Consider the following 25,074-nt stretch of genomic DNA (forward strand, 5'->3'; position numbering starts at 1 on the left):
CTCGGCTCAAGAGTGAACAAGCATTTTAGCCATAGGTCTCCATGAGGAACAAACACCCGGACATGTAGGAGGATCATCTGAGACTTAGTTGCAGGGAGTGATAGTAAAAGAACACGCACTTGGTGCCTTGGCCATGTTCCCTCACTCTTTTTTCCTCCTCCCCTTCAAATGTCTATCTAATTTTCATGTCACTTCCTAATATGGCAGAAATGTCAGAAAACTGTCCCTGTGAGTGACATCCCAAACGCTTCATTCATTGAAAGGGCATTAAACAATTCCTATCTAGGCTAGAAGAAATGGCCCCGGGAGTCGCAAGCAGCAACATCTATCAATTCTCCCAACTCTTCCAGAGTACTTTCCAATAGGAATCAAACAACATGTAAAACTCAAGCAATCAAAGCAAAGGCTTATAATGCAAAAGAAAAGTTTATCTTAAAACTTTAGGTGAGTATATAAGGAGACTATAACAAAAAATAAGCGGAACAAGTTGACTGAACATCAGTACTCCCAGGCTGTGAGATAGTTCTCCAAGCTGCTCTGCTTCAGCCTAAGCTTCAACAAAGGGCTCAGGCAACTGGCCTATGTTCCATTCAGTAAATGACTCAAAGAAATTGATTTTAATATATTAAATTAGAAAATACTCCCATTGAAGTTTATTTCAATATATTAAATTAGTGCATGCAGGAAGTTAAAATATCCTGCAGACAATTTCCAGACAAACCATAGAGACAAACTATGGCCTAAGAAAGGAACATAAACCTCAGGACTGAAGTCTTCAAGAGAAACAGGGTGAGCCCATCCAGTTAAACAAATTCCTTTTAACTATTCAGCTTTTTCTCCTAATATTAAAAGAGCATAGCTACATTTTACTAAAGATTCACTTAACACAAAAACAAACTAACCTACCGGAATGTGCAAATTGAAACTTATTTATGACTAAAAATGCCATGTAAAGTGATCACGATACATTCAGAACTTGATGCAAGATCACAGCGTAAACTGTTCATATTTTAAATCCCAATCATAACGTGTAAACTTTAAAAGCCATTTCCACATTATTTAGTACACAGTTCAACATGCAGCACAAAATATATCCACTTGATGCTCAAGTTGCAGGAGCCATTCTGGAAAAAATTATTTCAATCAGAGGAGACTTAACTGCTGTATTTCCAACTTCTTTCCTTCCAATTACAGATGAAGCCCAAATAGATTTATTCATTTAGCATCTTAGTCATGCAACAAATGTATAGCTTTCAAAAGACCGATAAAAGCATTCAGAACTAGGACACACTTCCAGATGAAAGTGTGAACAAATCGGAGCTGCTTTAGGAGTAATGAGAGTTGCCATTTTACCCGTGAATGAGAAGAGCATTCAGTGTTCACTTCAAAAATATTGAAACAGGCGTTAATGTCACGATATACACGTGCACATCACTCTGAAATCTGTGCAGAAAGGGAAGATTCCCCCAAGTTCTGCTTTGAAAGCACAAGAATTGCCTACATACTACGTAAGCAGTACCCTGCTGAGGTTGATTAAAAAGATGAAAATATAACCAAACATTTAAAATGTCTTCAGAAGCCTCCAGCCTTCATTAGTTAGCAGTTTATAAAAAATTAACGTATTTGCAAGGATCCTGAGGCTTAAAAGAAACACCAAGAACAACACAAGGAACATACTCTTCAGACAGAAACCTTCTACATGGTCACAGAAATGGCTGCTTTTATTGCCTGTCTAGGTTTGCAATATCGGAAAATATGTTGCCTTTGTGGTAAAACTCAAGGCTTATGAATAACATGAGGATAAAAAGTTGGAAAAAAAAATAAAAACACATATTAAGACTGTTATTCAACTGAGTGTTTTGAGCAAAAGTCATACAGCAACATTTAGTATATTGAGTAATCCCTACACTGAATATTAGAAGGGAAGTTTAGATTTTACTTACAACTGCAGCAGAGAAATTATTTGAATTGGTTCCTTGTGCTCCTTGCAATAAAACAATTTATAATACCAAATTAAACAAGAAAATAAAATACTTATTTTGACTTCTATAATTTTTGTTCCTTTGTTCATCAGCATCAATTGCACTAGAGGCTCCCGCTGCTTATTGTCCTGGTCGATTTTAAGCCCTTAGGTGACTTGTTAGCAAATGATTTGGAAATAAAAAGTGACGCAAAATGCTGCGCAAATCCTTATTAATCGTTAACCCGCTCTACCTTCGAGCCACCTGCAGTATCTTTTTAAAGTTGATTACAGGAAGAAAGACGTCACAAAACTGAAACACTGAGAACATTCTGATTCCAGTTAAAGGGTGCACTTTTTTTTCATAAAAACACCTCTATTCAGGTTGTCATTCAAGCTTAAAATATTCAATGAGTTGGACTATGCTACTTCTCAGAAACAGGCTAAACAGGGTGTGACTGAGCATTGCAGAGAAGAACTAAATAGCTATATTTAATTATGAAATAAAAACACAAGCTTTTGAGAACTATCATTCTCACTCAGCACATTCTTAAGGTATACTCTGAACTAATCACACTTACAAGCAAAACAAAAATCTGTAACAGTCTAAAATAAACACCCAATCCCTCTGACCTGCACAGGTAACTTTCTGAGCCCATCTGCTGCTGTAGGGAGGGCCAGCACTCCTTGCAAGGATAACACTTAGTGTGTGTTGTTCTTTACAAGCAAAAGGTGCTCCAAGCATCCTGTACCAAGGACCTGAAAGGAAAGGTACCAATACCTAACACAGGAGGATGAAGGCAAATGGGCAAATATAGCAGCTGGACCTACACAGGGCTTTGGGATTAGATATCCAAAAGTGTTGAAGGAGTTGCCTAACACCAGGAAAAGGCAAAAAACACTAGCAGCATCCAGCAGTACAGGCTGGCTGACCTGGTCTCCTCAGACACTGGAAAATAACGGAGTGAGCCCTCACTGAATCAATTCCCTGGCACATAAGAGACAAGGATAAGAAGAGATAGCATGGATTAATTGAAGGAAAACAATGCCCAACCAACCCAATTCCTTTTTAAGGCATACTAATTGCTTCTGTAGATAACAGATAAACAGTGGCTTTAATTTGATTCTAACACAGACTATATTATCTTACATTGCCCTATGCTATCCTTACAACAAACCCCATAAGCATAAATTGGATACAATAGCCAAAAGCAGAATTTAAGGGATACTAGGGGACAGGATATATGTACTGTAATTCTATTGAATGTTGATCTTCTCCTGAGAAACTTGTAATAGTTAATGACAAACTTACAGATCAACATCCAAAGACATACAAGACTCAGAAGCTTCCAACTTCTCTTATCAAATTAAAACTGTTCACAAAGTAATATTAATGCTACAGCTTATTTCTGCTGGTGAAATGCATCAGGTAGTATTTCTCATACACCTGTGCGAATCCAGGTAAGGCCATTTACAACTCAACAGCAGTCTCAAATACTCACACCCCTCACTGGTGCCAAGGTAACTTGCATTTCGAGTTATGTTGTACAGCAAGGTTTTCAGCAGAGTCCTCCGGAGTCATCCCATGCCATCTTCACTGCACGGCTACGGGGTTTTTCAAGTATTCAAACACAAATCACCACCAACTGTCTGATTTGACTTTCAGTCCTTTGAATATTCTGTACTACACTTGGCATAGCTGAGTCACACTGTCCAAAATCAAATTAAAATGCAAATGATATTTATTCTAATGACACAAAAAATAAAATTATATAGCCAAGCTCAAAATAATTCATTTTTATGGTCTATGTCACTTTTAATGCATGAACCTAATGTATCCAAGAGTAAAAATAACAGTATTTGTAGTGTACTGTCTCAAAAGTTGTCTGAACTCCAAATAACTTCTCCACATGTGGAAACAAATAAAGCTCAGTATTGGCGTAAAAACATCAATTGCCTGATACTTTCATTCAACGCAAGTCTGTTTTCCTGTTTCTTTATGGAATTTGAAGAAATAAAAGCATGGATCAGAATAAAAACTTTGTTTATTGTTACCTAAACAACCTGTTTAAGGGTAACTTCCCATGAGTCTTTTCCTAGTTAAGTCACAAGTACCCTTTTTGTACATAATTGCTACTATGTGATTCACAAAAAATCTATTCCTCAAAGTTATAGTCTACATATTTATGAAATAAGTTTTAGTTTTTTGGTCTGATGCAAAGTAAGTACCAGAGACCAAGTCCTGTAGTTTTGCCTCTGAATGCTTCCTACTGCAAAAGTGAACAAGGGTAGGCTATTAATAGAGCATTTGACAAACACCAAGCTGAAATACTATTACCGAGAAATATGAAGATATCACCTTCCCAATAGGAGAAAAAGACCAGGAGCCTGACTGCTGGCCTGGCAGACACACAGAAGCTCAGGGAAGAACTTGTGGCCTCTTCCTTCCCTGCCTCCCCTCAGAACCATCCCCAGAGGTAATCTGCATGTACGAGCTAAAACATCAAACTCTGAAGACCTTCTTGAGCATTCCTCTACCATACTGACAATTAAAATGAAAACTTACTGATGCATATGAAACCTATACTGGTTTAAGTAATACTATACAGCATATTGAATATAAACAGCTCTTTTATATACGTGCAAAGTTCTAAAGCTAAAGTTAACATCTGGGTATTTATATATATTTTTATGGTATACCATAAAAAAATCAAACCTCCCATACTCAGCTCTGTGTGCAACACCTAGTTTTTTTTTTCCCCCTCCCCATTTCAAAAGTCAATAATACCTCTTAACCAGCTTAATTTAACAAAGTTAAATCATCCTCAACAGTTACCTTTTTATATCTTCCTTCAAAACACAGATAAAAACACATGGCAGAAAGAAAAAAATCCAACCTTTGACAGGATAACTGTTGGTTTCTTTCAAGTGCTTTCTTGATCTACCTGTGGTCAAACGCGCAGTAGCTCTGCAAGGCAACAGGTCATTAAGTTGCTTGGGCTGCATTAGGTGATCACTGCGTATGCCCCGACCAGGCGAGATCTAGAACACAGCAGCATGAAAAGGAATAATGGGACTGTGGAAATGAACCACGAAAACAGAACCTCTTCCTACACACTTTGGATGACGATCCACTGCAAGAACTCTGGGGAGATGACAACATGATGCATCTCTCTCAATTTTAATTCAAGCTCCATAAACAAGACAAACCAATAAAAGTCACTATCATATTTGATTAGGTCTCTGTGGACACCCTCAAAATACTACTGCACGCTAGTGCACAAATTAAAACTTGTCATCTAATGCAACAGCACTACAGTAATATCAGAAAGCAAACAGATCTCTGAGGCATCCTATTATGCCTCAGAAATATTTAAAAATACCCACCTATATCAGATGACAAGCTCCACTATGCAGTTGGTTGTACTGACCGTGCTTGAAGCAGACTGCACTAGATGACTTAGAAGCCATTTCGATACGAATCGATTTGCTATTTTTTATTGTGTGATAAATTGCCTAAATCACTGAATCAATACACACCAATTATCTACAAAATTCTAATTTCCATTTAATATTGAAATATAAGTGACTCAATAACAGTAACAGGAAGAAGAAAATATGAAAATAAAGCAGTTCAATGCTTCAGGCCTAACATCTCTGTTTCAGACCAACATTTCCAAGATCTTCCTATTCTTTTATTCCTAAAATAATAGGAAGATGCTTCTCTCAAAACTACTGGAGTCAATTTTTTTCCCTAAACCTAATTCAGTTGACGGGAAACAACATTGCCTGGCACGGCTACATGAGATATTATGTACAAAAACAGATACAAAAAATAAATTTAGGACATCACATCAAAAACCATTCTTGGTAAATATAACTGACAGCTAATTTGCCAAGATGAAAGAGATAAATACATGCAGTATAAAAGGGATTAACAGAAACCAGTAAACAGAATGAGTCTAGAAAGACGGAATAGTGTTTAATCATTCCCCAAGTGTTTATGGTGTTAAGTAAAAGCTTCAATGCGAATGTCAACATAATTTTACACGTGTTGAAACTAGTGCTGTTGTATATACATATAGAGGCAGTATTTGGGCACAGTCATATTCTTAAAAGATACCTTACTCCTTTGAGACGTAAACAGTGCAAATAAGGACTTCTTTTCTAAATAACTACATATTTAAATAATGTGAAGTTTAAACTCAGCTACTAATGGTACAAATGGCCTGTAGCCATCCCACTTCAACGCATGAGCTACACAGATCTCGAGTTAAACAACTGGGGCATAAAAAATTAGAGCTCTGAAATGATTTTGATAGCTCTATGTTGTAAATCCAGCAGACAAAACTTCTCCATGTCATTCAGCATTAAAACTCTGTTTTGACACAGTGGTAAAAAGAATTCTGTGCTAGAGAAGTGGGAGATGTTGATACCACATGCAATTATGCTTCACATCCTACCATCAGACATGAAGTGCTCTGCTCCAGCCTTCCAGAAACACGTGTCAATCTGTTTCAGCCCATTAAAAATGCACTTCCCTGCCCACATTGACTATGCAAGGTGGGTTAAAGTTGCCTTCTGGTTTCCCATGAACACAATAGCTCGCAGTTCCTGCCACTGATTCTAGCACAGGCACCAATGTTTTACGACTCATCTCACAGCAAATATTGGCACACAAAAAAAAAACAACAGGGAAAATACAACACGGTCTAGGATCCCATTCAGTTTTTCCCATACAGATATCATCACAACTCACTTTCACATCCATGACCACTCTATAAGGTATCTCCTCCCTAGAAACCTCTGTTGGGTTTCTTTTAATGTCTCTTCACAGTTCCTCTTCTCCCACAATGTTTTTCCACGATGTCTGGAAAAGTTTTCCAGTTTACCTACCTGGTCCTGCACAGTGATGTGCTTTATGGGTGCTCCGGAAACATCTGTAATTCAATGACCATTTCCTGTGAAATGTCCTGTTCTGCTTCAACCAAATACATTTTGTTTATATGAACACACACAGAGATCAATGTAGGCATTCACTGGTTCTTACCATGATTAATTCTCCTTTTGTGACAAACTCTAATGCGTCCCTTTTCCCAACTATGTAAAAATTCATCAAAAAGACCAATTATACCCTAATAATGCACTGCTCTGTGACTATATTAATGCATACCTTTATTTCCTAACTGAAAAACCATAATACACACTCCCAAGGAGAATAATTCTTCCCGTTTGTTGAAAAGCAATACAACTTTGGATGCTCACAGAATACTACTAAGAACTAGATAGTAATGTGCTACATTAAGTCATTGTTTTTTACTGATAACTATGATTATTATTAATCATAGTTCACTTATTAACTATAAAAAAAATTTATTTCTATTTGTAGGAGATCTTCAAAGAAATGACTTTTCATTACGGATAACTATCAACAGCAGATAGATGGATAATTTTGGCTGAAGACTAACAAACAGGGCCTTTTCTCTCAACTGCCAGTGGTGCACGGTATGATACAAAGCCTATATTTACTATATGTGTTTCAGTTGCTTCGATAAAAAGGCATATTTTTCTCTATAGAAAACATGTTCAATACCTTTAATACTTTACAGTGCGTGCTTTCTACTTTGCTCTTTTATATTTTTATTTTGTAACTTCCCTTGTCACTCAACATGTATAATGACTTAATGGTAACTCAGGTCAGTGGCGAGAATATGCAGGCATCTCAAGTGCTGCTGTATACAGACTTACCTAAGCTGGTTTTAAAATTCAAATTCAGATATAAATTGTTACATGTTTTAGAAACCATTTGTATTGAGAACAAGTTAAAAATTATTCTACTAAGAGATTAAAAATATGATCTCGATGAAGAGGCATCAACATTTCTTTCCATTATCTCTTGATTCAGCTAGAAAATAACCAACAAAACATTAACAAACCAGCCTGGTCTTAACTGCATGTTAGTCACTGTTTCAGCTCCTTGATCTTAATCCCTAAGAAAAAACTTGTCTTTCCCAATTCCTCAGCAGCAGTGCATAACTGTTAACTGTATATGACTTCGATTGCAATTCAGAGTATTACCATAGGAATGTCAGGCAAATTAAAAAAACATCCAGTAACATTCAGTGCTGCTAGTTAACATGGTTGAGTACATAAGAATCTCATATTCAACATAAAAGCAAAAACTGCACATATGTGGGTTTTTTTTAAGACTGGGAACATAGTACTATTTGAGACATAGACACTGAAAAGCATGGAGAAGCCTTTAGAAAGTTTTAAGGTTATAGAGAGCTTCTTTTTTTCCTCTTTTTTTCTCTCACATATAGTCAAAGCATCATTATCATGACATATACATGCCTCGATGACAGGCAGTGAAGGTACCTTCTTTCAAGCCCACAGTAAAAAGTTAAATAATAACCTGTAATATAATGGAAACATCAATATATTACATACTCAGCTACAATTCACAACCACTGAAGATGGGTTTAACATAAAAAAGGTTTGTTTTCCTCTAAGATCTAATATATGTACAAATTTTCCCCAGATGGTTCTGTTTTCTTTTGTAAACTTATTACCTGAATAAAAAACCCACAAACCTCAAAGTTACTTCAGAATTGCAGTAAAATATATTGCCGTTCAATTAAGTGAGGAATTGAATACTATTCTTCCCTACTTCTGGGGCACGATTTCTTATTCAGTGCAAAGAATTAAAGAACATGCTGTCTTTTCTGCGTAGGCTTTGCGTAGGTTTCTCATATTGAGAAGCTTGCAATGATATTGGTTAATTGCTAGATTTCAGCCACCTTTCTAACCTCTCTCTTTCAGTGGGTGTGAAAGGGTTTACTTGTAATATATATTGCTACTGACAGAATTTTAGCTTGTTCTCCCAGATTCTCAGCAGCAATTCCCAAGTTAGAGGCTTCCCCAGAAAGCACGTCAAAGGATTCCCACCCACACACTGAATATCAAACAGCCCTGACCCATTTTCTCCTTATTAAAGCAGCACTACATATTTAAAAATAATAATAAACAGAGAAGCTAAATGAATGCAAGAATTGCAGAGGGAACTCTACTCTTTTTGTATTTTATTTCTGACAACACCACTACCACAAAGCTATGATGCACTTAAACTACAAACATCAGAGACATTTTTCCCCTCAGTGTTCTCTCATTCAGTGACTTATGGCTCCAGCTGTCTTTTGGCTATGTACAGTTGAGACTGCATTTATTACTCTGAAAACAGAAAAAAAATCCCCTAAGTTAGCCATACTCACCTCTTCCAACCATATCTTTGGACATATTTCTGCAACTTGAGCTTTAATAACCTCACAGCTCATTGACATAAGATACAGGATGTTGCAAACAAGAAAAAAAGCACCCCAGTGGGTAACAGTTGAAATTACATGGCTTTACTAAGCTTGAGTGGCTTAACCAGAACAAGTAATAGCAATTAACATACCTAAAGACTTTACGGTAGAATAGCCTACTACAAATGGCACTACAAGATTTAAAATCCAACATAGTCAAGATGCTGAAATATTTGAGCATTCTTGTTTAAAAGGTACAAAGTTTTAAGTAGAAACAAAACTGCAACAGAAAATTCAATATATGTAGGACTTGCAATTTTCCCATTGTATTCAAAATCCCACAAACATACGATGAAACTCCAATTTTACAAATTAAAGTTGCATAAAGGCATTTCCCCCCTCCTTGTGCTATCACCTCCGAAGTGAAGCAAAGCACTTTGGTAATTCTTGTAAAATCTCTTCATCTATCTTGAAAATAAACTTCCTTCACATCAAGGTTTGCATAGGGTGCTTTGTGGCTAAATATATTGAGTCAGAGAATCGCTGATCATTGGATTACGCTTGGTAAATGTTTTTCATAATTTTTATACCCATTTATTTCCATCGAGACTACCTGTATTTTTTTCAGTGCCTAAATGTAGAACAGTAGATTTTATGACAGCAGAATCTGTAGGAATGCAGTCGAAAGTTAAGTTGGAGAGAAAATGGACTTACCTTAACACAATCTCCACAGTATTCTGTCAAAAAAAGTTATCCTGTAGTATTTGAGACAAGAATTCTATGAATTTCTGCATCCACACTATCTCACTTGCATCCATAAAGAAGTAAAAATTTAAGATGAGTGTTTAAGTGCTCTTATTTAAAAGCAGGAAGACTACAGAATGAGCTAGGCATTCTTCCCACATGCCCAATGTTTTGCCCTGGGCCTCTGACCACGCACAGGAATGCCTTTTCTCTCAGAAAAGACGAAGAACACCTTCTGCATTGCTTTGACTACTGCTCTTTTAAAATCCATTTCCTCTCCATTGATGGCAATGTTTAAACTATGTGTTTCTAGTATAGAAAACGTTGGAAGAGGTAGATTAAGCATGATACTAAATATCTTCTTCCTCCACCTTTCACTCAACCCCTTAAGTATTACCTTCTCCACAGTATTTGATTTTGTGGCTATACATTTTTACTTCCTGGACAAATAAACCGCTTTTTCAAAAGCATTTACTCAAATCTAAATAGTCTACACTTATGCAGGGATGTATATACATGCTGAGTAGACTGCTTCTTGAATAAAATACACGAACCTTTGTATAATTAACATTGTATAACTTGATAACTAAATGCTTGTATAGTTAACAAAAATCTGCATTGTAGCAGCTTTTCATTTAATGAATTAGGTACTTGACACAATAAGGGAGCTGACAGACATGTTAAACAGCATTAACACAAAAAGAGAAGCTGTTTAATTGGCAAGTAGCTTCTGAAGCCAGGGGCACAGGAAGATTTAGCAAACAATACTGAATTACAATAAATTGTGTTTGCTTTTAAAAGGAAGTTTTCAGAATGAGTCATTTTCAAATTACTTCATTATTTAAGTGTATCATTCCATCTTTCGTGAAACTTTTGTTAGCAAAATCATGACATGCTTTTCTGCAGCTCCGTTGAGAGAACAATCTCAAGTTAGAAAGTACATGAATTCTTTTAAGACATAAACTTTAAATATTAAACTGAAACATACACAAAATTAATGGACTACAAAACACGTATTTAACTCTGAAAAATTCGGAAAAATTTGCCTGCAATTACTAAAATAAACTGAATAGTATTTCTTCTTACTGCTTACAAGAAGATATTAAAGACTCTAGAAATAAGTACAAACTATAAAAATAGGTTGAATTAGATACATATCACAGTATTAAACTCATCTCACACATTTAAGACAGCAGAAAACTACTTACGGGTAGGATTCTGAGAGCTGCTGAGCTATTTTATATGCCGTGGGGTCCCTGTCTAGCGCATATACTGTAATGTCCTTGGCTTCCTGCAGCAGAGCTCTAGTATGACCGCCAGCTCCAAACGTCATATCAAGGAAACACTGTTGAACACAAATGACAACATCATCACCTTTTAGGGGAGCAGAAATAAACATATTGCTGATTTAAAGTTCATTTAATCATTCTCTCTTGATTGTTGGAAGAAGAAAGACCATTAAATATAATTATGGTTTTGGAAATATTTTCATATTTTGCACACAACGGCAATCAAATCAGAGTAACACTTTTCTGGGGGTTGTAAGCCCCTTAATAAACCTACCTCACCTATCTTTCCAGTTCCCCAAAGGAACAACCATTTCCACAGCATCATATTTTTCTCCCTCTTCTTCATGTTCTGAATTTAGAGGAAGCCTCAGCTCCTCTGCAACAGGTTCCTTTGCATAGGATTAACCCACTCAAAGCTGCTCACAACAACCTCAAGCAGCATGCAAAGCTGTGCTATTTTGCAGCAACTTGAAACAATCAAAACAAACCTAAAAATGAGAATAACTCATGGAAAAAAAAATCTAATCAAAACATTGACCATTTTCTTTTAAAAATGAAAACAGTAAAAGTAAACACTGTTGTTTGATATCCTAGCTAGACACCATTACATAGAGACAAGCTGTCAGTATTGCAGTATCTCCTCAAAGCTCTAGCTGATAATTCATGGAAGTATTCACAGCAAACATGCTTGCTTACAAAATTATATTGCCCTTTCTGCAAAAACCATAAAGCAACAGGAGACAGCTATAAGATGATCATCAGTAGGTAGCAATACATAATGGTCTAGGTAAAAGCATGTTAGCATTCTCTAGGACACCACGCTAAGGTAAGTACATTTTGGTACAACTTCTTAAGGTAAACAAAGCCCTTCCACAGATAGTCTTTGAACAGTGCATATATATATGCCTAAACTTGCAAGGAAAAACTCCTAAGCAAGCCTTATAATCTGGCTATTCCACTCAAAAGTAGAGTTTTAAGTCTAAAAAGCCTCTTGAACAATCTTGAATAATCAAGTTATTTGATCATTTCCACAACTATCTTGGAGCACTAAGCTGACCTAAAGGTAATCAGTAGACTACAGCGATTGTAATACCCGTTTTATTTATCCCATTCATCTTTCATGACTGAAATAGAAGATGCTTCATTTTTCTTTCACTTTCTCTCTTGCCTAGTAGTTTTTAATCAAATAAAATTAAATGACGCTTTATCCTCCTGGTCCTATAAAGACCGGAAAAGATTATTACATGAGTTCTTCCTACAGTGACTCACAGTTCCACTGTTAAGTTATGATAGCCCCATCAGGCTTCCCCTTGGGAATTTTATAATCTGTTTATGACTGTACATTTTGGAAACCATTTGGCTCTTTCATGACATACACATAGCAACAAACAAATGTCTACAGCCCCCATTTTACAGTGAGCTCCAAGGGACTTACATAGATACAAGTACATTTTATTTTTCTATATGAGTTCACTGAAAACATACCTCCTAATGAAGGCCTTTTAAAAACTTGATACTACCAAAAACTTACTACCAAAGTCAACTCTAATTCTCCTTACCACTACAGTCCACGTAAAATTTCTTCCAGTATACTCGACAGTTTTAGCAATTCTTTTGTTTTATTATATATCAAAATAATGAGTATAAAATTGAAACAAACTCAAAATTCCAAAAACCTCTCAAACAATTTTGTACTGCATGTAATTTTTTTTTTTTTTTTTTTTTTTTAGCCCAACAGTTTTTAACCACTTCAACAAAAACCCACACAACACATATAAACATTAAAATATATTTCCTCTACTGGTAAGGACTGGCTAAAAGTACAGAATAGCACTCAGTGAAACTATAAACTCATTAATGGCAATATCTACTTATGGGGCTCATACAGTAAATGCGAAGAAGCAGGATGACAATTAAGAAAGCTCTAACATCAGTCAAATAGAATGGTAAACCAAGCTGGGAAAGTCATCCTAATGCAACAGGCACGAAATATGATCTCTATAAATACAGGACTAACTCTACTTGCATATTTGCCTAGGCAAGCAGTCGCATACTGATGATTCAAATGTAGTTTTAAGAGAAAACACTGCTTATCATATAATCCAAAAGAAGGGAAATTCTTTTTTTCTCCCTAAATTATGAAGTCATCACAGGTTCTCTTCAATTTTTGCTGCATCTTTGAAACTGATACTGTGCCTCTCACTTGAGCCTTGGGAAAGCGCTTCTCAGTTCTCGTTTGGGGAAATCAAAGAGAAAGACACTGCGCATTTCTTGTCCATGAAAGCACTCACAGGGACTTTCTGCAAACCTTGATTTAGGTATATAAAAATAAATGTTGCTCAGACGCTGTATTGTTATAAATAGGTATGACCAGCTTGCATAAGCTTTCTTTTACTATAGTACCTCTATGTGGGTACTTTGAAGTAGTAAATAATAGCTGGTAATGCTAACAAAGGGAATAATGCCAGGCCATTAGCTTGCAGAACATTCATTTTGACAGCAAATGTCACTCTTTCTACTTTTTAGAGGTTTAAAGCAGATGTCGCAGAAAATACCAAAATACTGATTTATTTGAAACCAACTTAGCAAGAAAAAGAAAAGAACAATTATCCAGCGGCAAACCCGTCCTGCCCACCTACCGCGCTCGTCAGAATTACCAAAAACAGTTGAGATCCATCGCCTGAAGAAAGAAAAATGAAATGAAGAAAGACTTTCATGCAATTGAGATCTCAAACATCAAAGTAACAGTAATTTACTTTGGCATACCGTTACACTGGAGACCCTAACAAAAACAAGTACACAAGGAGAAATGGTATTTTGATAAGCACAATGACACACTTGCATGGTACTGAGGTCACTGTTTACTAGCGTGTTCAAATCCAATCAAGATGGGCTCATATTTTTTCTTCTAGCTTTTTCCAGTCTTTCTTAATGGGAGGACAAGTCAGCAACTGCCACATGACAGCTTCTACATTTGCAATAAATAAGAGCATCCTCTTGTAAACAGAAAGTATTACTACTACCCTTGTGTTTTGAACTGCAATGCTTATTAACACTAACAAATACTTACTATTACATTGCCAGGCACCATTAGCAAGTAGGTGCATAGGAAACATCACATACTCAGGAATAGAAAAGTTTTATCATAAAAAGTTATATCACTAAGAAAATAGCCATAAGTTCACTAACAAATTGCATGACTTTGTCCTCTTCATTCTACTGCTATTACTATGAGTCATTCTCTCTAAACTGTTAACACTTGTGGTCTAAATTTCCTTGTTATTCAGAACAGAAATTGTTCATTGTCTCCTCACAACTTGTTCTCCACTTACCTTCATTCTTCAAATATCAACTCAAAGTGCATTAAACAAATATATTTGACCTCTTGTGCAAACATCCTGATTTTACCATCACATAGAATTTTAATACATTGTTCGTGTACAAGAATTGTCATATACATGAAAGGAGAACAAACAACTTGTGAAAAGTGTGAGGCAGGGGAGAGAGAAAAATCTATTTTTCTTCTAGCAATGATTTTTTTTCGATCTGCTAAGTATACTACTTACTTCGATCTGCTAAGTATACTACTATTTACAATACCACTATATTCTTTCACAGCTAATCATAGATTACATTAAAAAATAGTTCTTCATATAAAATATAGACTACTGTTTGGGCACCTATTTCAAGACTGCATCAGAAGGAAGAAGGTTCTCAATTTTGTGAACTTTTCTTCCTTTCCCCAAAGCTCAAGTCCACTAACTAAAAATTGAAGATTTCTGCTGAGCGCTGGCCTTATTAATATTAACCTCCCTGAACCTATGGTTTCAATATAGAAAAAAAATCACAAATATGAACCTAAAAATGATACTAAAATGAAGAAAAATATATCTCTTCAAAAAAAATGCTACCGAACTTGGGGATACTAGAAAGGAGAATGGTGCAAACACAGGGGAACCCAGCAAATCCTATTCCATCCAACGGGCAGGACTGAGCATGCGAGGTTGTGGCTTCTGTCAGGCCCTGATGGCAAACACCGCTATTAAGGGTCTTAACATTACAATTATTTTTGTTATTGTCTTTCTTGTCAGATTTAATTATTTGTTCTCATCAGTTGTTACTTACGGCTCGCCCTATTGAAAATCATTTTCTGAATTTCAATAGAAAACAAAATTTCAGTGCATGAGAAAAATAGCTTTCATCTCAAAATACACGTGATCAATAGTATAGAGGATGGGAAAAGACTTGGTGCTATTGAAACTATGAGACCTACTGGAATTAAGCTACAAGCAATTAATTCAAATCTTTCTACCAGGTATTCAGATAATTTGCGATGTAACAAAATATGACTTGTAAATGACTTGGATTTTTTTTCCCTACTTAAAGTCTACATCATACAAATCACATATGACATTACTATGCATCTTTGAAAAGCAACAATTTAAAATTAAGGAACATGAACATGTTCATCAAGACAGCTGACCAAGCAGGTAAAGAAGAAAAAGACTTCACAAGACACAGTATCTATCCTAATTGAAATAAATTTGCCATTTACAACATGCAGCAATGCAATGCATATTAGTTTCAGGGATATAACACAATGATCAATAGCTTCCTATAAACAAACACTCCCTTCATTTTTAAGCATAATATATGCAATATAGACATGCAACGTGTGTATGCATACACACAACAAAACTACGCAGTTTTTTTATAGTTCAAACAACTATATAGTTCATTTTATATCAGAGTAATATAATTAGCCTTTTAAGTCAGTTCAGAATTACACTATTTCATTTTGTCCAAATTTTAAAATTGTCTCTGAAAACTAAATTTAACCTTACTCCCCATCAGCAAATTAAACCATGTGTGCATATACATACAGAAATACCTACATGTCTATGCATATAAGAATGCTTATTTATGCAATATATATTTTTATATACACATACCAACTATAATGGAAAATTAAAACTAAATTCAGAAGCAATTGTTTTTTCTAGTTGCTTTTTCTAATACATGTTCTGAACAACGCAGTCCAGAAAATGAAAGTAAAAGCCAGTACGCTAAATTTAAATAACTTTAACAAGCATTGTAAAAGCATAACTTTGGAAGAGAACGCAGAAGGAATCTCCAATCTCTTTACATAAGGTTTTATTTTAGGCACTATTTTATGTTATTCATTACTTAGAAGTCTAAACAAATTTTGATGGTCAAGAGGTGTAAACAAAAGAATTTGTTTTTCTTTAGTGCAAATATCTGACGTTACCATTCTGAAAAGATTTATGTAAGGATAAAATGAACAACATGAATTTCAAAACTTCACATATTCAAAGAAAAAAAAGCTCTTAGTTGCCTCACTGTTGCAGTCACACACAGGCTAAGTCACTTACACCAGCTCAGTTACACAGACCAATCCAAAATGGCGGTGCTGACTTTGGAACATCTTATTATGGTAACAAACAATCTATTTAAAAGAGCCTAATGGAAGTGGGATCACTTTTCGTCTGAAAGACATATGGAGTCCTTTTCCTGTCAGCCGAAGTTCACGCCTGGACTCAATTTACAGCTCTGTTTAGAGCAATATGCTTAAAAACATAGTGTGCATACATCGCCCAGACAGCTTTCCTATCAATAGATAACAACTGTTGCCTTGCAATGCACATAAATAATCATTAATAATGGTCTTTCTGTTAAATGTATTAATACGTACTCAATTTGGTTTTAGGGTGCTACTGTAATTTTATTTAAAAACTTAATTATTAGATGGTGTTCTCTTGGAAAAAAGTCTTATTGAAAAATAGAATATTTATTTTTCCTAATCCTATTTGGCTGAAATAAAAGGATGAGTTTATCAATTACAGACAGGCTACAAACTCAACTACATTATGAATGAAGCTGTTGAACAGAATAACTCTCAACTTCATTAAACTAATCTCTCCTACTGGTATCATTTCATATAACATTTTCCACTGACTGATTTTAGGCAGAAGATATTTTTTTAAATATGCATATATTTTAAGTACACACTATTTTTCAATGAGCAATATAATCTATCATCTTTATTTCAATAACTTTAACAAAGTCATTAACTTTTTGCTGAGTAGTAGCTCAGCAATTGTCTGCCTTCTCCCTCTCTGACCACTCTTCTTAGCATTAGTATTCTTAGTATTTGAACTTACTAAAAACTTCACTAAAGTACTAAAGTTACTAGTTAATACAGTACTACAACTTTACTAAAACTTATTAAAAACAAATATTGGAAACTTAATATTGGAAACTTAACATGAGGGTGAATGTTTTTAACTGTACAAGCATGTATTCAAACTAACAGGTTATTTGTGATGCAGCTTATGCTAAGGTTAGTCCCAGACAGTAACATTAAGTTTTCCATGAAGCGTATCACAGAATTTTCATTTCATAAGGGGAAAAAAATAAACAAAAAAATCCATATGTCCCCATGAGACAATCCACACAAAAAAGTTAGATCTAAGAACCTACGAGTGCAGACACGACACAGACTTAAATACTCTGAAAAATGTTATCATGAAGTAGAAGTCTTTACCATAAGGCGTATTCAGGGAAGATGATATTGTCGTCCTACCAACTTGACCCTTTCATTTTCTAATTCATGGTTCAAGTGTAAGCTATAAAATTTCTTTATGGTTATTTTGTTTTCAAAACACACACGCCCCCATAGAGGAATTTGCCATAGGATTAACAGAATTAACTCTGCTCTCCAGAAAGCTGAGGCTCAGCTGAATGGCAAATGAATCCCATATTCCATAGCCTACACCTATTCTTTTCTCTTTACATAAAAGCAATTTGTCACGCATATTCAGGCTATGCATCACATTTCTTAATCAACAGGCACCTTCAAAACAACATCGAGCTCCAGCTCAGCTAAGCCTGCTATTTATCCTTTGTCTCAAACATAGGAATGCTAAGAATTACTGGAGTTGGGACATGTTCACTTAAACACAACATACTATCAGCCTTTATGTTACCAGTGAACTAAAATGACATTGTTCTAGTCCCAAGATCAGTATTTATTTGAAAAGGTCAGGCCTACAGACTATTTGCTTCCTGCTCAGGATATGAGCAATTCACTACTACACTAGAATGGGATAAAGCTCACAGGAAGCCTGTAATTTAGATTTTTTTTTTTTAAACTGTTTTTAGCAATTAGGGTACAAAGTAGAATAGATTCGAAGTTTCTGAGGGGGTCATTAGCACTCTGCACATCCTGCCAACAAAGAAAAGTTTTACTTGGATAAAATTAAAAACCATTTATGAATCAAAGGAGTCATATTCTGTCTTTCTCCCAAAGCTAGGACTTCTTAAGTCTCCACTCAGTATACGTAATGCAGTAAAATCCTTTTTTGGCCTTCCCGTCTGCTGCTTGGCCATCTAACTGTACATGAAGGAAAGCACATTTTCTTCAAAGTTGCCTGCAGCTTGTACTGGTAGGCAATGTCAGATTAAGTATAGAACTCTCTCCTGAAACAATTCAAAGTTTTGTTAGCACTAAATACTGAATTAATAGCCAAGCGTAACAAATAGGTTTAACAGCGATGATTCTAACACAAGAAAAAAGATCCATCCAAAGTAGTGGTCCACATTTGGGGCTGGGAAAACCAATAAGACTAGAAATTATTTTAAAAGTTTCTCCATGCTACTACTGATCATTTTGGAAGAAAGAATTGAAGAACAAACTGCACATTCAGATGAAATGGCCAAGCTTTAATACGTACAACCACCAAGGAAGCTGATCCACACATCCACGAGACCCATAGACAAGCAGATTGCTAATGAATTTTACACGTCACCATTTTTAACATACCTTTTAAGGCAATTCACATGCCAGGACTTGCAAAGCAGATGCTCTACTCTTGTATAAAGACAAATTTTGCCCTGCTTGAGTGCTTGACAGTGTGTTGCAAAGGTGACTTGACCAAACTGTGATAGGATGAGAGTACGTGGCCTGGAACCTGCACGTTCTTTGGGTTTACGTTTACCCTGACTCTCTTGCTCCTAATCCATGTAGCCAATAAGTAGGGAAGGTTGCTAATGACTTTGAGTCTGAGCAGTTGTACAACATAATAATTCATCATATCAATTCATGTTAACCCATCAAGTAGAATTTTCTGCTCTTTGAAGAAATAGCCTCCCCCTAACAGAAGCACCAAGCTGACTTCACATACTGCAGAAGGGGCATTGGACGTCAGAGAAAGAGACTTTCTACCTGGAAGCACGGACTGTGCCGCAGGTAATATGGTCAAGGAGTTGTCTTCAGAAGCCAAACACCCTGCTATAGTCTGGAACACCTTGAACGTGGAAAATGAAGGGAAGAAACAAGGGTTTTTGGTGTCTCCAAACCTTGGTTGTTGCCTATAACTTTGTACTGAATGTCAGCTAATTATGTCTGTGAATGGGCTGGCTCATTAAAAGTTGTGGCATGCCATGTTATTGAACTATTTTTGAAAATAATGTCATCTTGTGTTGAAAAATAAGTCCTTGTTCCATCCCTCTTAAGACTACTTACTCTCCAAACAAATCACATAGACGAATACAAGAGTTCAAATTGCACCAAAAGATGTAATTCTGTCAGTTAGACCACTAGCCCTATTCATGATACTACTTAGAGGTAACTCAAACTTAAATCCTACATATTTGCACCACGGCACAAAAAGGATCCACAAGTTTTTCCACAAAAGGAACCAAAGTTTATCCTAACATTCACTGCAGCAACTGTTTGTACGTCCAAGTCCTATGGTTTACAACATAAAGTTGGTTCTATCTACTAAAAAAAAAAAAAAGATATTTTTGCAAATAACTTTGCTTTGGTTCTTCTCTATGGCTCAGAATGCTTCCTACAAGTTTCATAGTACCTTTTAGCAAAAGTAATCTGTTCAAGAATGAATAAGGTTAACTGTAAAGTGGTAGACAAAGGCACCTAACTTACATTTCCATGAAAAAAGTACACATTTTCATATCATAGCAGAACTAAGCCATGCACATATGACATAACAGAAGTATTAAAAACATTAAAAAATACTAAAAGTTGTAATAATTTTGAAATACTTTAATGTAAAAAATTAGAAATTTTATGATATTTATAATGACTTTTTAAAAATTGTTTTCGTACTTTTAAGTGCTTACAGCAATTGTTTTCCTTGTTGCCAAAAATTTCCATGGAGTTATTTATGAAGTGAAAGATTGTGGTATCCTAGCTCAGCACAGCTCTCTAAAGCAAGCAACACAAACACAGTACATTTCTCAGTAATTAGAAATGCATTGTTACTAAACTTTGCCGAGAAGAGAAGATTTAATGACCTCGAATACCTCGTAACTTGAGATTCTCATACTCTCATCTAGTATGCTGGTACAATACACTAATACATAATTAAAGAACAGGCAGTTACTGATTTATATTTATGTGAGATCAGCTTTACAAGAGGAGCACATTTCAGACTCATGGGCAATTAAAACCTGATTAATTTCCTACCACAAATATGAGTTCAAATTCCTAGTGAGAATAATATAAATTATCATTTACTTGAATACTCCTTATTGCATTAATATAATAATGAAAATACAATACTGACCATGAGGAAAAAAAAAAGGCCTGTCACTTAAAGCAAGCAAAAATAACGAGGATAAAAGTCCTGTATAACTATAATTTTTTCACATAATTCACTGATTACAGAAAGGACCTACTATGCTATTTAGAGCACGAAATTTAATACCAGGAACTTACAACCTCTTGTTTCAATTCTGCAGCTGGTTCGATAGCAATATAAGAAGTCTTAATCAGCAACATGTAATTATAGTAATAAAACATGCCTGAAGTGTTTGAAGTGTTGACATTCGTCACTGAAAACAAGCATGTGACTGTAGTCTGTATTCCTAACAGCTGTTCCTTCAGTTCCTAAGGCAGACACCATGCTTAATTACCTTGCTTAGATAATACAACATGCAGTGCTGAAAACACACTGAAAACAGTGGCAAGTCTCTAGATTATTCAAGTTGACTCTGGATTTTTACCTACTACAAAAAGAATAAACGGCACATTAAGAACAAGATAAATTATATTCTATATTGAAGCTATTACACTAATTGTGTTTTGACATGATATTGCAGATACTATCGTTAAGTCCTCATCCAAAGCTGGCAAGAGGAGAAGGCAGCATCCCAAGGCCGCCTCCATGCGCTGCCAGCGCTCTGTTCATGACCTCAGCACTACCTGCAGGATCGTGTAACAAAAGCAAGGGTTAGTTTGGCTCACCTGGTGATTCTTATGGGCTAAAACAAAAAGCATAGAGTGACTTTGCCCAAATTAACACACGTTAACATATGCAGCAGTTGTCTCAAGCATATCTAACGCAGCATTTGTTTAAAACACATCAAACAGAAGCAGTGCTAGTTAATACACTCTAGTCTGTAAAAATCTCTTTTAAAAAAATACGTAACAATGCATGGAAAGCGAGAGAGCTTTAATTGTTAAAAGCTGGAGAAAAAGCTTCTTGCTGTTCTTTGTCTATTATTTATGGCCTGAAAATGAACTAGTTCTACTCAATCGTGCTAAAATGGTGCTTGTGAGCCATGATTATTTACTACAGAAGCCAAAGATGTTACCATTAGCAAAAACCCTTTTGCTTTATGAGATGTACGGAAATACATGCAAAGCACTCTAAGTTAAGACATGATTAAACAAATGAATGTGACAGAAGGAAAGACTATGCAGATAACAGTAGCAATTTCATGTAATTACACACATTAGTAATCATTCCCCTCAGAGCAAAGCAGTTAAACACATATTTATCTTTCGACTTAGTTTCACCAAGCTCCAAAAGGCTACTGAGGGTTTAACATTATGGGTTAATATTTAGAACGCTGAGTGGTCTCAGAAACAGTTTGAACAATTAGGCGGTTTTACTAGTTTGATAGTTGTTAGTTTTGTCCTCTATTTCCAACCAAACGCTGTCTAGGTGGAAAAGAAGGTTCAAGAGCAATCATGAGTTTGAATATGCTCTTCCTGAGCCACCAAAATCTCCGTGAGGATCTCGCCCTCACCACCGCACCTAGTGCAGAAACTTCCTTCTGCTCGTCCGCGCTTCAGAGCGATCGCTGCTGACCCTCACTCACTCTGCACTAACTCTCACACTCTACAGCTAACAGCTCTAGCTCTTAACTAGCAGTGGATTTGCCTTATTTCACTCATCTTAGGCTATAGATTCATAAAGCTAAAAAAAATTAACTCCAAATTAATGCTATTTATTTCCCAAACAGTACATAGAGGGAAAGGAGGTTCACACTTCTGTTACTTAAAGAAAAACCCATTACTAACCTACAGCTCGTGCATTACCCATTTGTATTATATTTCCCTCAACTTTACCCCCAGAAACTATTTCTCACATGACAACGTAAAATCAGTTTAAGGAGCACTGAACAAAAAAGGGGACAATTAAAAGGAAAGAGCTTGCTCTTTCCATAATGTCTCGTTTAGGATCATAGAGACAGGAAAGACAGGAGCTATTGGCAAGATCGATGGAAGCTAGAGCGGGTCACAGACATAGGTAAATGTAAGCATACAAATTGGCCCTTGCAAGTAAGGACTTGAGCATTTTCACTGATTAAAAAATAAAGTCGAACTGCTACTGCCTCAGTTGCATGAGCTGCTTTAAAAGTAATGCAAAGAAGGAGAGATATGATTTTGTCACTACAGCACAGTCACAATTGGCAATTTAAAAATAAAAGTGACTTTTCACCATAATAATGTACATATCCACTACATATAGCACTGTTTTACACGTATGAGTAGGTCATTTAAGGAAGCTTGGAAAGATTGGAAGCACTGCATGTGATTGGAAAAGATTTACACCACATTTACAACACATTTCAAGGTGGCGAATACCATCAATAAAATCAAGCAGGAAAAAGCCTACCACTGAAAGACATTTATCAAGTGTGTTTGAACAGCAACATTATGTTTTCATCATTAATTCTTGTTCTTGCTTAACCACAGGCACCAAAACCCAATGATTCCAACAAATCCACCAAGTAATAAGTTTTCAAGTTTTCCAAGACAAACATCTTCCACAAGAACCACACATGCCATTAGTCTTACAACATTAAGTGTCTGGTACAACATTTTAGAAGTGCTTACAATGACCGCCAGGTCAATTTTGGTAATTTGTGCCTTGCATTCCACTCCTTTGCTTTTATAGTCATCTAATTTAATGTACTATTTGAATAGACAAAACCTAATGCAAATGATCTGGCTCCCTGAAAAAAAAAGATATTTCCAAATTTAGTTTGGAAAACTTTTTACAAAACCATTAAGATCACTGGATTAAGAATGTGTTTCCATGTGTAACTCATGGATTGTTTATTAAATTATATTATTATAGCCTCTGGAATTACTCTAAAACTGGTATCTTAACATCTTCTGTTTCATGCTTCAATAGGTATTAAATTTTATCAGTTGGATTTTCTAAACGCCAGTTCTGCCAGGCTCTGCCATTTACTCCTGCCCACTCAATAGACTCAGGTCAACAGGAGAGAACTTCTGCATAATGTTTGCTGAAATTCAGTCTTAATTCTCTAGTTATTGTCTACTAGTAGCCAAGAGACTAAAAAACACTTCAAGAAATGTGTTTCTGACTCCATTTAATGGTGGGGTTTTTTCCCCCTTATCCGAGTAGAAGCAGCAAGTGCTGCAAAATTTGTACAAGTAATCTACTTAACAGAAGAAACCAAAACCACAGACTAACATGCAAAATGTCAATACCTACAGGAGGCAAGCTAAAAATATGTCACTTATCTGCTTTATTGAATTACATGGGGAAAAAAAACAGGCCTTACCACCACTGGGCATTCAGGAAAATGCACAGCACCTTCAGTTGCTGCTGCTTCAATTGAAACTGGGCTCAGATGAGGACAGAAAGATCCAAAAGGAAAAAAAGGAATCCCGTAAGGTACATCTCTTTGGTCCAATCTAATGCCCACAGGTTCAAGTTTATTTTCTGTGGAGAACTATTAAAGTGGCTTTGAAACAGCTGTGACAGATGGTATGATTCACTATAGCTCAAAACACAAGAGCTTGGGGAACCCAACAGTATTAATGGGCATTAAGTTAAAACAAATAAAGTGCTTATGCAAATGCTGAAACTACAGATCCCACACTGGGGGAGCCAAGATGGGACACATTTCTAAATGAGATTAATCAAACCTACGAAGAAAGTAGACACCAGTGGATATTACATGCCCATCTCCTCCTCCCGTCCTTAAAGTACTCACGGCCAGAAGCTTAAAGGTCATTCTAAGCATAATCCCCCTTCCTATAATCATTATGTTATATATATTTTCAACATATAATCCTTATCAGTTACTGTCAGACACTGACAGTCTGGATACCCAATCATTAACACTTAGGTCTGAACCACTGCTGAGCTACTGGAGGTCTTACAAGATCTTTACATCTACATAGGTTAGGAGAGAGGAAAAAGTGGTTAAGATAGAAAGACAATGAAAAAATCTTGACTCTTTCTCAGGACTCTAGGAGGAGAAATCTCTTCCTCACAATCCCACCTCCTGCACTTACTATATCCTGATATGGCATAGATGATTTCTGAAATTTCTACAAATTTATCCCAAAGAATTGAAAAGAAACTCAGTAGCAAAGCAGCCTGTGATCCAATCAAGGTTTCACATAAGTATCACAGCAAGTAGAAAGCCTGCATAGAGCTGGCTTTTTTTTTTTTTTTTTTTAAAC

The 25,074-nt window shown here is 35.9% G+C and overlaps 1 protein-coding gene across 1 annotated transcript in view; it reads right to left on the reverse strand.

Moving 5' to 3' along the window:
- METTL15 (methyltransferase like 15) overlaps positions 1-25,074 on the reverse strand; it is a 60,459-nt gene that overhangs the window by 22,395 nt on the left and 12,990 nt on the right. The window contains exon 3 of the mRNA XM_026041241.1: positions 11,217-11,353. Within this exon, the coding sequence (XP_025897026.1) occupies positions 11,217-11,353 (137 nt within the window). The remainder of the gene's footprint in view (positions 1-11,216; positions 11,354-25,074) is intronic.

Source organism: Nothoprocta perdicaria, unplaced genomic scaffold (assembly GCF_003342845.1).
Source record: "Nothoprocta perdicaria isolate Ctin4 unplaced genomic scaffold, notPer1 scaffold_28, whole genome shotgun sequence".
In the NCBI taxonomy this organism is placed as follows: Eukaryota; Metazoa; Chordata; class Aves; order Tinamiformes; family Tinamidae; genus Nothoprocta; species Nothoprocta perdicaria.